The sequence below is a fragment of the Olea europaea genome, unplaced genomic scaffold (genome assembly GCF_002742605.1).
Source record: "Olea europaea var. sylvestris unplaced genomic scaffold, O_europaea_v1 scaffold176, whole genome shotgun sequence".
NCBI classification, from domain to species: domain Eukaryota; kingdom Viridiplantae; phylum Streptophyta; class Magnoliopsida; order Lamiales; family Oleaceae; genus Olea; species Olea europaea.
This window is the reverse complement of record NW_019235321.1, coordinates 1,250,796-1,263,816: the sequence shown is the minus strand read 5'-3', so window position 1 is coordinate 1,263,816 and position 13,021 is coordinate 1,250,796. Positions and strand designations below refer to the sequence as shown.

The following is a 13,021-nucleotide window of genomic DNA, read 5'->3' as shown; positions in this document are numbered from 1 at the left end:
ATTTATTATTAATTATTTTTGAGTTTACGTAATATTGAATAGCATTATCCCATCTGAATATATGTTCATATAATGGGTCATCTTGTTCCCGGGGCATAGTTCAGTGGTGCAAAGGATAGGAGTGAGCTTATCTCATGCCTTGCTGACAGCCATAGTGTGAGGGTTCGATTCCTAAAGCATGAAATTGGATTCCTTGTAGGCGCAGTGTATATGCAACTCTTATTTCCTAATCTGTTGAGGCACATCCCGCGATTTATCTCCCTCACAAAGCTCTAAGAACGAAGCGATGAAGGCTCTCAAGGTTGAGATTGAACTTTTATATAATGGGTCATCTTCACCAAATTTCTTTTCCCAAATTGATAATTGAAGCATTGAATATCACAATCCAAGCGGGCCCGCTTGTCCTCCATGTGATCTGTTCTTGATCGATATTATAGTCAAAATTCATAATTGATTTTGTGTTGGGACATCACGTGTGTATATATTATATCCCTGTGCATGCACGAGACATTTATTGCAATGTGTCAAAATTATTTAGGCTTTTAATCTCAATTTGCATAATTTAAACTTTTCTTTGATTCAACTTGAGAAATTAGTGATTTTATTAAGAAACAAAGAGTTAATGGATCTTAGATTAACATGTCTCATGTTTAGTAGTTATCATCTGTTTGGTACTAATATTTTTACTTCAAAGAATGAATTATTTTGGTAAGCTAAATGGTGTATATATTTTCATCTAATATTGTGCACTTAGGACCCGTTTGATAGAAATTTTGTATAGTCAAAGCTACTTCTGAGATTGAAAAATGATTTTTGAACATATTTAAATAATCTTAAAAAAAGTCGACCTTAGATAATTTTTTTAGAAAGCTCTTCAACGAAAAACAAAAACAACATATTATTATTGCCTTTACACTTGAGGGTGCATATAGGATTTGTGTTGGTGTATGCTCCTCTTTGAATTTTAGTACATAGGATAAATATATATGTAGAGAGAGAGAGAGAGAGAATTTTTTTATCGTTAAGTCTCTAATTTATGAATAATGTTGTTTGCATTCGTTCACTATTGCAGTCGCCTTACATGACATACATGTGACGGTTAGTGATTTATATGTCACTAATCATCACATGTATGCTATATAAGACAATTACGACAGTAAACGATTACAAATAGTATTACTTATGGAGTCATAATGTATTCAAACTGTTGCAATATATTCTCTGACTTCTTTCCTATTAACAGCGTAATCCTTATTTATCTGACGAATTTATTAAAAAAAATATCTATTCAAAATCTATTGTAACTTTATTTTAATATTAAAAATATGGAGAGAGAATCGATGCGAAGGAAAAGACAAGAAAATAAGAAAAAGAAATGAATAAAAAAACAATAAAGAAAAGGCCAAACCACACCATCTCACCTTCACCACCAAGTCACGGATCTAACTATTTTGATAATGATACATATGAAATAATAAAATAAAAATAAAAATATAAGTCAGCAATCGATCTCAAAAACATATAAAATACATAAATTGGGTAATCAAATTAAAACACGAATTGAAGCTAGTCGATGAATGTGAAACAAATCTATAAATTAAGCATGCTTAATCAAGAAGCTATGATATGACTATGACTGCCCCCGGGGCATATCTCCCAGTGGCAAAGGCGAGGGCGGATAGGGCTCAGCGCGGCAGTGTGCAGAGTTCGATTCCCCGCAAGGTGGAATTATCTTTGTTGCAAGCGGGAGTTACCATATGGGTTAATAGCCTTGGCCTATCCATGTGCTCTCCACCCTGACTCCTGGGAGGCACATCCTGCGATTTACCTCCTTCACGATGGTTCAGGACAGAATCAATGGGGGCTCTTAAGGTTGGCGTTCAACCTTTTATGATATGGCTATGACTTGTGCCATGTGAAAGGTTTACAATAGAAATAAGCCAATACTTGACATCGAGCATTCTGTCTTGTCCGTTTTATTTATGACCAGCCAGAAAATCAGGTCCTTAAATAGTAAAATAGTGGCATTAGATATGGGAGCAACAGATCTTAGGGATGGGAAATATTGCAGAAATTTGTCCTCATCTTATACTTTAATCAAACAATTATTCAGATATGTCACACCATGTCTAGAGACTATCGTGCATTTATTACTTATTTAAGATTCTTTTTGTCGTCGATTTTTAATTTTGTTGTGGTAATCGACACAAAAAAGTTATATCGTTTGCTTCAATTGTGCAAATTGCTAATATTATTTCATTTTTCGCATTTGAACTCTCATATCGATCTTTCTATGTGCAATGATCCCTCCATTTAATTTCCTCGATTAAGTAGGCACATACAGTACACATCTTTCATTATCTAAGATTGAGTGATCATCTTCATTGTGTAGGTAAATATTAGAGAATCAAATCAAATCGAAAACCTGTGTATTCACAGTTTCCTTAAATCGAATTCGCCGCCTCATCGGAGTGCAAGAGGTTTTAATCGGTGTTCGATTCCCAGGATACAATCGGTTGTCGGTTCACGCTGCCCTACGTTAACCGCCTGCGAACTAGCTGTGATATACTCTATTTCACAAAAAAATTATGAGCATAAGAAAGAACTTGAAAGTGAGGAAAAAAAAAGATTGTTGCTTAGAGGAAGAAGCTTGCATTTCACTTGTTATTTTTCAACCTAGAGGACTCCTATTTATACCAATGAAGGAAAAGCTAGCTCATTAATCAAAGAGTTAAACCATTCATTGATAAAGGAGTTAAAAACATGAAGAGACTTGAGTTACTTGAGTTACAACATATGAAGAGACTTCTATTCAATATTTTTCATTACTTCTATTCAATATTTTTCATTCAATTCTAACAATCTCCCACATGAATGAAAAATGGAAACTAAGACTGAAGAGGAAAGAGAAAGTAAAACGAATCAATCCTGCATAGAATATGTAGCATTTAGCTTTGAATCTTCCCTTGTGAAACCTATCGGGAATTACTAGCAAACCAGTGAATTTGATGCTTCGTTTTGACCATGAACACGTCACTTAGTTCTGCAAGTGTTTTTTCAAGGATGTAGCCTTGCCAATCTTTATAGAAGCGGTCCCGCTTCACACTCACATAGGTAACCTCTTAATTCAGTTTTTCACAACAACGCTTAATGGTCATTAAAAGCATAGCTTAACCTGCATCTTCCAATCACTGTGAGCACCATAGGAATGAGCAGAAGGAGAACATTCTCAGTGATTTACACAGATATACATGTTTTAGTTGTCCCTTTGAACATAGATCCTGGGATCTCCATTCAGTTAGGTTGGGTTTCCACCATGATACCTTTCAACGTCATAGGTTCCAAGCCCATTCCTCTCGATGCTTTTACAACTAGCTCTCGAGTTAGCCCTTTGGTTAGCGAATCCGCAATATTATCCTTTGACTTCACGTACTCCAGAGCGATAATACCTTGTGAGAGTAGTTGTCGAATGGTATTGTATCGTCTTCGAATATGGCGAGACTTACCATTATACATATTGCTCTGTGCCATGCCAATTGTTGATTGATTATCGCAATAAACACAAATTGCAGGCACAGGCTTTGACCATCTTGGAATATCCTCAACAAATTGGCGAAGCCACTCTGCTTCTTCAGTTGCTTTGTCCAAAGCGATGAACTCTGATTCCATTGTAGATTTTGCGATGCAAGTTTGTTTGGACGATTTCCAAGAGACAGCTGCACCACCAAGAGTGAAGACATATTCACTAGTAGACTTGGTATCTGACATATCTGATATCCAATTTGCATCACATACTCCTTGATTACTGCAGGGTATCTAGAATAGTGCAGTCCAAAATCACGAGTGTGCCTTAAATAATGTAGCACCCTAAAAATGGATTTTCAGTGGACATCACCTGGGCTACTCGTGTAGCGACTCAATCTGCTAACTGAGTATGCTATATCCGATCTCGTACAAGTCATTAAATACATTAAACTCCCAATTATCCGAGAATATTCTAACTGTGATACACTATCACTAGTGTTCTTGGATAAGTGGAGACTCAAATCCACTGGAGTCCTGGCCACAGTGGTATCTGACTTGTTGAACTTGTCTAGTATCTTATCAATGTAATGAGATTGAGATAACACAAGTTCATTTGGTGTTCGAGTAATTTTTACTCTCAAAATGACATCCGCGAGACTCATATCTTTCATGTCAAACTTCGAGTTTAACATATTCTTAGTAGCTTTGATAATCTTGTCAGAGCTACCGACAATGAGTATGTTGTCGACGTATAGACATAGTATGACATATCCATCATTAGTGTCCTTGACATATACACACTTGTCGCACTCGTTGATTCTAAAACCACTAGAAAGCATAGCATTATCAAACTTCTCATGTCATTGCTTCGGTGCTTGCTTCAAACCATACATCGATTTAACCAGTCTACAAACTTTTCTTTCTTGACCTAGAGTTGTAGACCCCTCTGGTTGCTCCATGTAAATTTCTTCATTCAAATCTCTATTTAGGAAAGCTGTTTTTACATCCATCTGATATATTTCCAGATTTCTCAAGTCCACAATAGCAATTATTATCCGGATAGAAGTTATTCTCGACACAGGAGAATAAGTATCAAAGTAATCTAAGCATTCCTTTTGCTTATAACCTTTGATTACTAGCCGAGCTTTATATTTATCAATGGAGCCGTCCGCTTTCATCTTCTTCTTGAAGATCCACTTGTAGCCCAAAGGCTTACAGCCCGATGGAAGATCTACTAACTCCCAGGTATGATTCTGTAGAATGGAATCGATTTCACTTTTGATGGCTTCTTTTCACAAATGACCATCTGGAGAAGATATAGCTTCTTTATAGCTTTGAGGATCATTCTCCATCAAATATGTGAGAAAATCAGAGCCAAACGTCATTGCTAGATGTCATCTTCAGGATCACCTTGCCTTTACCAAGCACTTCAGAAGTTACAGAGTTTTCCATGAATAACTTTTCACCATTTGTAACTAGTGCAAAAGTAGTGAACATGCTCCTGTTGGAGTAGACATGGCAAGTGGCCCCAGTGTTCAGCCACCATTCCTTTGGGTTAGATCCCACCAGGTTAACCTCACTAATCACCGTCGTGAGGTTTAGCTCAGACATTTCATCTGAGAGATGATCTCTCTTATTTCCAACCATATTAGCCTGAGGAAGCTGCTTATTATCCCTCCGAGGCTGACGGCAGTCTGCTGATCGATGCCCAACTTTGTCATAATTGAAGCACTTTCCATTGAACTGGAACTTAGGTTTCTTTCTTACCCCACCTGCAGGCTTCAACTGGTAGCCTGTTTTTTTTATCTTTTTGATTTTTGTTACCCTGTTTGGCTTTAAAGAAGTGAACTTTCTTAGTACCAGAACTTTGGTCGTACTCTAATACATTAGCCCTCTCAGAGTAAAAATTCTCTGACTTACGTTCAGCCCGTTGGTTATCCTTCTTAATGTGCAGCCTGATAATTAAATTCTTGAAGGACATCTCTTTCCTCTTATGCTGCAAATAGCTTTTGAAAGCCTTCCACTGAGAAGGTAGCTTGTGAATAGCAGTAGCCACCTGTAGAGATTCTGACATGGTTAGACTCAGCATGTATTTCTTGCAAAAGCACCTGATACTCCTACACTTGGCTCACCACTAAACGTGAATCAACCATTTCGAAGTCCATACACCGACTGGCTAAGAATTTCTTAGAACTGGCATCCTCGATCTTGTATTTCTTTTCTAAGGACTCCCAAAGCTCCTTAGCAGACTTTTTTACCACATATACATGATACAGAGAATTCTGTAGGCTATCTAAGACATAGTTGCAGCACAAAAAATCAGCACCTTTCCAAGCATCCCAAGCTGCACGCCTATGCACATCAGTGTCGTTTTCAGCCATGATAGGGGCATCCTTAGTGAGGAAACGTGCAAGGCCCAACGTAGTGAGATAGAAAACCATCTTATTCTGCCATGTTTTAAAATCAGTACCAGTAAACTTATCTGGTCGAATTGCATGATTCACCGGAAATGAAGCCGAAAACGATAGCAAAGGTGCCGAAGCCGCAGCCCTAGGCACTGGCAAAGGTATTGTGCCAAATTGGATTGTCGAGGTCACAGCCAAAGGTAAAGTTGGGTTCACTCCAACATGAGGAATCCTGCATCCAATTATCCTATCAATGGGAGAAATATCAGTCGTGGTTTCCATAGGGTTAACAACGGTCATTGCAGGATTTGGTACACCGGTACCAACAGTGTTGCTTCCGTTGTTCACATCGTTATTTCCATGTGATGCCATTGAGCCGGAACAAGCAACAAATAATTTAGAATAATTATAAGTTTGTAAAGTTGTATATAAATTCAAGATCAAGTTATCTGTTCAGAAAATAAAATTGCAGAGTTGAAGAACAGATTATTTTGTCAAATTATTAACAACTTAACAATAATTTAAAATGAATTAGAAATCATGCAAAAACCATGAACTGGAAAAATTGACAAAAACTAATGAACAAAATTTGATTTACTAAAACCAATTCGATTTAAGCTTGTAGGTAAATATTAGAGAATCAAATCAAACCGAAGGCCTGTGTATTAATAGTTTCCCTAAATCGAATTCGCCGCCTCACCGAAGTGCAAGAGGTTTTAATCGGTGTTCGATTCCCAGGATACAATCGGTTGTCGATTCACGCTGCACTACGTTAACCGCCTGCGAACTAGTTGTGATATACTCTATCTCACAAAGAAATTATGAGCACAAGGAAGAACTTGAAAGTGAGAAAAAAAAAAGATTGTTACTTAGAGGAAAAAGCTTGCATTTCACTTGTTATTTTCCAATCTAAAGAGACTCCTATTTATACCAATGGAGGAAAAATTAGCTCATTAATCAATGAGTTAAACCATTCATTGATAAAGGAGTTAAAAACATGAAGGGACTTGAGTTACTTAAGTTACAATTTACCCTCGGGAATACCCTTGAGTCCCTTTCATTAGTTTTTGTTCGTGTCTTGTTTACTTTGATTGCATTTTATCTTCAAATATTTGTTACAATTTACATTTGCTGGAGGTCAGGTCCATGCCCCCCTCCTCTATTTGTTTTCCCGCTTTTCATTATATAAAATAAACCACACTAGTGGTATTTGCTTTAAAAAAAAAAAAAAGTTACAACATATGAAGAGACTTCTATTCAATATTTTTCATTTAATTCTAACACATTGTTGATGCCGTAAAAATTGCATTGTTCTAAAAAACTCGTCTAAGGTGTGAAGTTTGGTCTTGCAAACAATCAAATGTAACACTTTTTTATGCATAAGCTTGTAAAAGTTTGGACTTGATCTTGTTGCATGGTCAGGATTTAAGCCTTTTTTAATACAAAAAATAAAAAATGAATTGAATCACGAGGCTTCCGAATCTAAAGGAAAGGATGATCTTAAAATTTGGACATGAGTTGAGCTCAGAGTCGACTCAATTCGATCCATTGCCACCCGTAAAAGGCCATATCATGAAAGCTCATCAATGGAGCCAATGACCCTTTCAATTAATTTTTTTTTTCCAAAAAAGAAAATGTGATCTACTTGGGTGAGCAGCATAATATTGGAATTGTGGCCAAATTCCAGTCCTGTTTGGTTAAGTTAAAAAATTGAGTTAAAATTTTATGTCAAAATTATATTAATTTTAACTACACAAAATTCAATTTTTTTAACCACAAATTCCATCAATTTTTAACAAAATATATTAAAATTTGATTTTTCATCTTTAACCATACAGGTGCCTAGAGTATGATTCAAGTGGCTTTTAGATGAAAACTAATTTTTAATTCGATTCCGTTTTTATACTAGGCTAGAAAGAAGTAAAAATTAAAAATTAAGTCAATCATATGTGATTTTTTCACAATTACTCTATTTTTTATCCGTATGTCTAGAGATAATTAAATCTTGACCGTATCATATTTGTTGGAAATGGTTTTAATTAGTGAATTGGGTCAATTTTGAGCTCCAATTTTAGTGGAATTCGTACTTTGATTTTAACGGGACCAAACATATTCATGGTCTACTCCGCAAAAAGATTAATGTGATATATTTATTTATTGAAAACCATTTAGAATCAAATGAAATATTTGATGTCAAATTAACCCACTTGAAACTATAAACTAATGAAGAATTTCATTTATTGGAAATTTCTAAACATTTGTTCCACATAGGACAGTTAGAAAACTTTGATATGATTTATATAGTAGAAGTTTGGCCATTGGATTTTGCCCGCAATGAGTACCAATGTTTTTGGAATGGGTGACCTTTATCCTATTGGGTTTAATCATAAATCCATACGTGCCCACCCATGTAGGTACCAAAAGTGTTTGAAAGGGGAGACCTATATCCTATTAGGTTCAATCCTAAATCTACACGTGCCTGCCCATGTGGATACCAATAGTGTTTGGAAGGGAGATGGGTACCAATAATCTTTGGAAGGGAAGACCTATATTCTATTGGATTCGGTCATAAACACACATGTGCCCGTCGATGTGGGTACCAATAGTATTCGAAAGAGGGAAACCTATATTCTATTGGATTCGATCATAAACCCACACGTGCCCTCCCATGTGGGTACTCATAGTGTTTGGAAAGGGGAGATGTATATTCTATTAGATTCGATCCTAAACTCACACGTGCCGGCCCATGTGGATGCCAATAGTGTTTGGACGGGAGAGACATATATCCTATTAGGTTCGATCCTAAACCTGCCCGTGCCCATGTTCAAGTCTGGTTCTGATTTTGGTTCATGTTTAGGTGAGAGTGGGTCAAGCACATAATCAGCAAATAAAAAGGACTACACATTAGTCGAAGCAAGTCAAATGCTTCAGCCCATCTTGTGCCTCCTCCGGTGCGATGCACATCTTAATGTAACGTCATTGCCACCATGGTAGGCGCGCGATGATCACCCATCCAAGGTATACGAGTGACAATCAAAATTTGACAACCGCCATCAAGTTAAGAGGGAGAAAATATTCTACGACAATATCTAATAACAAGCATTGTATGTAGGGGAGTGCATTTTAACTGAAATCGAACATTCCCAACCGAAATCAAATTGAAATCAAAGGTATCGATACCAAAAGAATAAATTAGAAATTGAAATAGAGAATCAATCAGGTCAAGGTCGATTCTTGATTTTTAAGTTGGAACTGTGGATATTCGACTCTAAAGCTTAATTTATCCATTTTTATGAGTTTTTATTTTATACAATTTATTCAACTTGACCCCAATGACCTGGCCAATAAATATCAAGTTTGCACTGCTCAACCAATAGTAAATTTGTAAGAACTAAGTACTAAGTATCCTAATAAATGATATAAAATCATTCATATGAATAATTGACATATTACTTTCATTTTGATCTTGATCGCACTTTACACGTTATTTGCCCCACAAATTCTTCTTGAGGTGCCACATGCAGAGTCACAAATGGAATTAGATGCTATTATGCAATATCTTAGATGTTAATTGGTGGCATATTTGCAACAAATTAAGAAAGTGTTCAATATGTATTTTGTGGAATGTTTTATTTCTTCTATTTCCACTAGATAATGAGAAAATTATATGTATTATAAACTTACGATTTTTTAACAAAAATATTATGGGTAGAACCAAACTCGAACTAAAATCGACGGTTCGAGTTCAAGTTCCAATTTCGTTCCAATAATTACGTAGAATGAAATTGTTCTATTTACAAATTATCAGAAGTGTAATGAGTTGTTTTGAGTATTGAAATATATGGATCGACCCACTCTAGAGAAGTGATATTGATGGATCAACCACTTAACTAACTGCAGACAAGTGGAAACCCATGGAATTGAGAACCCTCATGAATCCTTCCAGAACTTTGTAAATATGTCTTCCTCAACCAAATTCTATATCTTGCTTTGATCATTGAAGTTGCTGATGGCCAAAAATAGACGTAGCAGATTTATATCAACTTAAAGGAAGTTTAATATCGTGATCGCTCGAAATTGAATCAAAATATAAAGTAATTGCATTAAAGAAAACTCTCAGAGAATGTTGCTTTTTTGAATGCCATAGGTTTGTCTTAGGAGGGGATCATTTGTCCCCATTTATAGGTTGAAAGTTCATGACACTTGCCCGTCCAGCATCATCTCAGCTACAGTATCAACCTAAAAATGGGTCACCATCCAAAATCTTGGTTTCCTAATTGGTTGCTAAGATCGGCCAAGCAGATGACGTCTAGGCCACAGCTATGACATCTAGTAATGACAATTTGATATTGGTTAATCACGACTTGCTTGTAATTGGTTGAAAACTATGTGCTGACATATAGCCATCACATGTTAATTTGGGAGTGATTGATGATTAGGTGCAAACAATGTGTAACTAATTATGAATCATGATGCACAATAAGTTACAGCGGTCACTATTCCAGTTGGCCTCACCATCTAGCGTCTGACCTTGTATTAGTACAAGATTTGTATTTTTATCTATTTATTTAATGAAAGATGCTACATGTACATCACATTGTACATAACGATATCTATAATGGACACCGGGAGCCTCGGCATTGGCTGAGACGCCTGCCATACAAGGGCCCACAAGCACCTCGACCAATGCCGAGGTGCCGAATTCCATTATGGACACCCTTATGTACAATGTAATGTACAACAAGATTTATCCTTATTTAATAAGGTGTGAGGTCGGAGTCCAACAAATTTATAAACAGTTGTTGCACCACCTCATGGAGTAGCAGTCTTACATTCTAATGAGTTGTCTTAGAGTGCAAGTTATTCAGGGCTTGTTTGGGAGAAATTTTGAAAATTTATTTTTTGATCGTTAGGAGAAAAGTAGAGGTCACATGTGAGATAAAAAAATCAAATTTTACAGCTAGAATAGTGAAATAACGGTTAAAAAATTAATTTTTTAAGGTGAAAAATCACTCCCAAATACCTCCTAAAAGTAGACAATGGTGTTTCAATGTCGGTTGACAAAAGAGTTGGCCAACGTGGTCAAACTCAAATCAAGAGCAAGACTATCACATAATAAGATTTACACAAGTATAATTTTGTAAACCCACAAATTTTTTGACCGAAGACCAAATTAGTTGAACTAAAGTGAAAGCCGAGAGAAGTTGTAAAATCCACATTATGAGGTAGGAAAAGCATTCCCTACAAATTCCAAACATGCTCAGTAAATAGATCAAGAAAAATTATCAATTTAAACCAAGTAACAAAACTAATATATCCATTGTATGGTGCCTTGAACATTACATTGCATAAATATAATACCATTTGAAGCTGCAGACTTGATAGTACAATTATTATTTTAATGCTTATAAGTTAAAAAAGCTTGACAAACGGACAAAAAAAAAAGAGAGACAAATTTAGGCACATTTAAAAACAAGTGCCAATTTCCAAGACCACAAATCATTTCTCCATGGGTTGATCTCCACAATTGGACTCTCCCATAAGTGATTCTCAATAGGCAGAAGCACTACTCCTGAATGATCCTAGAGCTTTAACTGCACCTGCTCTAAGAATGTACTGATGGTACAATGCAGCAATGGCTGCCCCAATGAAAGGTCCAGCCCAGAAGATCCACTGTCAAAAATCGATCAAAAGGGTCAGTCAGCAGCCGTACTCGACAACACTTAACAATAAAATAAACAAATTTTTAAATAATGTTCAATACTTGATCGTCCCAGGCCTTATCCTTGCCATAGATCACTGCAGCTCCAAAACTTCGGGCAGGGTTGATACCAGTGCCGGTGATCGGAATTGTAGCCAAATGAACCATGAACACAGCAAATCCAATAGGCAGTGGTGCCAATACCTTTAGATTAATTTTCAAGTAGGATTAATCAACAGTCAAAATTGATTGAAGAAAATCTTGACTTGCTAAAATTATGGAGTTTGTTTGGCTAAAAACTTAAGCACGGATATTACCGGAACATGGGAGTCTCTGGCACTTCTTTTAGGGTCCGTGGCGGAGAAGACAGTGTAAACAAGCACAAAAGTGCCGATAATCTCGGCCGCCAATCCGGTGCCTGTGCTATATCCATCTCCAAGTTCATTGGCGCCACCACCGTATCTAACGTAGTAAGCCCTCTGGAATGCCTTCACCAATCCACACCCACAAATGGCCCCTACACACTGAGCCACCATGTACATAATGGCCCGAATCAATGAAACTTTTCGGGCTAAAAACAACCCGAATGTCACTGCCGGGTTAATGTGCCCTCCTGCACCATTAACGTCGTAAATATCATCACAAAGAAAGAGGAATCTGTGTTAAAACTTTGTCAATTTTATGATTTGAATCATATTTAAGATGTGCAACTCACCGGAAATACCAGCAGTGCAGTAAACAAGTACGAAAATCATGCCACCAAAGGCCCAAGCAATGCCCAAAATGCCAACGCCGCCGCATTCATCGGTGGCGCTCTGGCTCTTGTACCCAATCACAGTCAAAACAGTAATGTATAAGAACAGTAATGTAGCTACGAATTCAGCAATGATAGCTCTATAAAATGACCATTTAGTCAGTTCTTCCGGATCAATCAACGGTGCTGGAGGAGGGTCTTGATAGTCTTTTGTAATAAATTCAGGGCCTCCGACCTCAACATCCTTCACCATTTTCCCTTTTAAGCCCTAAAACACACTGAATTTACTGAGATTGTAAGAATAAATTGTGTATTTTCCTAATGGGAGAGTTGGGGGTATTTATATGGAGAATGTAGAAAGAAATAATTAATTAAATACACAATTTGCCGCCCCATTTCAGTAATATTTTTCACATTTTTAGTTCTCATGATTTGAGTGACCCCGACAATCACTGCACGACTCTAAATTTCTGGATGTGATGTCTTGTCAATGACTATTTTGGGAGGACATTTTTGTTGCCACGCGTGCTTCATTTATTGAGTTCTGCTTCTGAGCCAGGCTCAGAAACAGGGTAAAAAACAGGGGGCTGAGGTGGCATCACCTCAGCCCCTAGATCCCATACATTTTTTTCTCCC

At 36.8% G+C, this 13,021-nt stretch overlaps 1 protein-coding gene across 1 annotated transcript; it reads right to left on the bottom strand.

The window, feature by feature from the left end:
* Positions 1-11,244: 11,244 nt before the first annotated feature.
* On the bottom strand, positions 11,245-12,717 carry LOC111378025 (aquaporin PIP2-1-like). Its single transcript, XM_023001190.1, has 4 exons — positions 12,347-12,717; positions 11,949-12,244; positions 11,695-11,835; positions 11,245-11,603 (listed from the first exon to the last, which is right to left on the bottom strand). The coding sequence occupies exons 1-4, from the start codon at positions 12,636-12,638 to the stop codon at positions 11,481-11,483; spliced, it is 852 nt and encodes a 283-aa protein (XP_022856958.1). The 5' UTR covers positions 12,639-12,717; the 3' UTR covers positions 11,245-11,480.
* Between the last annotated feature and the right edge of the window lie 304 nt (positions 12,718-13,021).

Bases quoted from the DNA above. Each gene is read 5' to 3' on its own strand.
- LOC111378025 (XM_023001190.1), bottom strand. From the start codon at position 12,638: ATGGTGAAGGATGTTGAGGTCGGAGGCCCTGAATTTATTACAAAAGAC. The intron at 12,245-12,346 runs GTGAGTTGCACA...TTAATGGTGCAG, and splicing joins CTGCACTGCTGGTATTTCCG to GAGGGCACATTAACCCGGCA. The intron at 11,604-11,694 runs GTATTGAACATT...GATTTTTGACAG, and splicing joins ATAAGGCCTGGGACGATCAA to TGGATCTTCTGGGCTGGACC.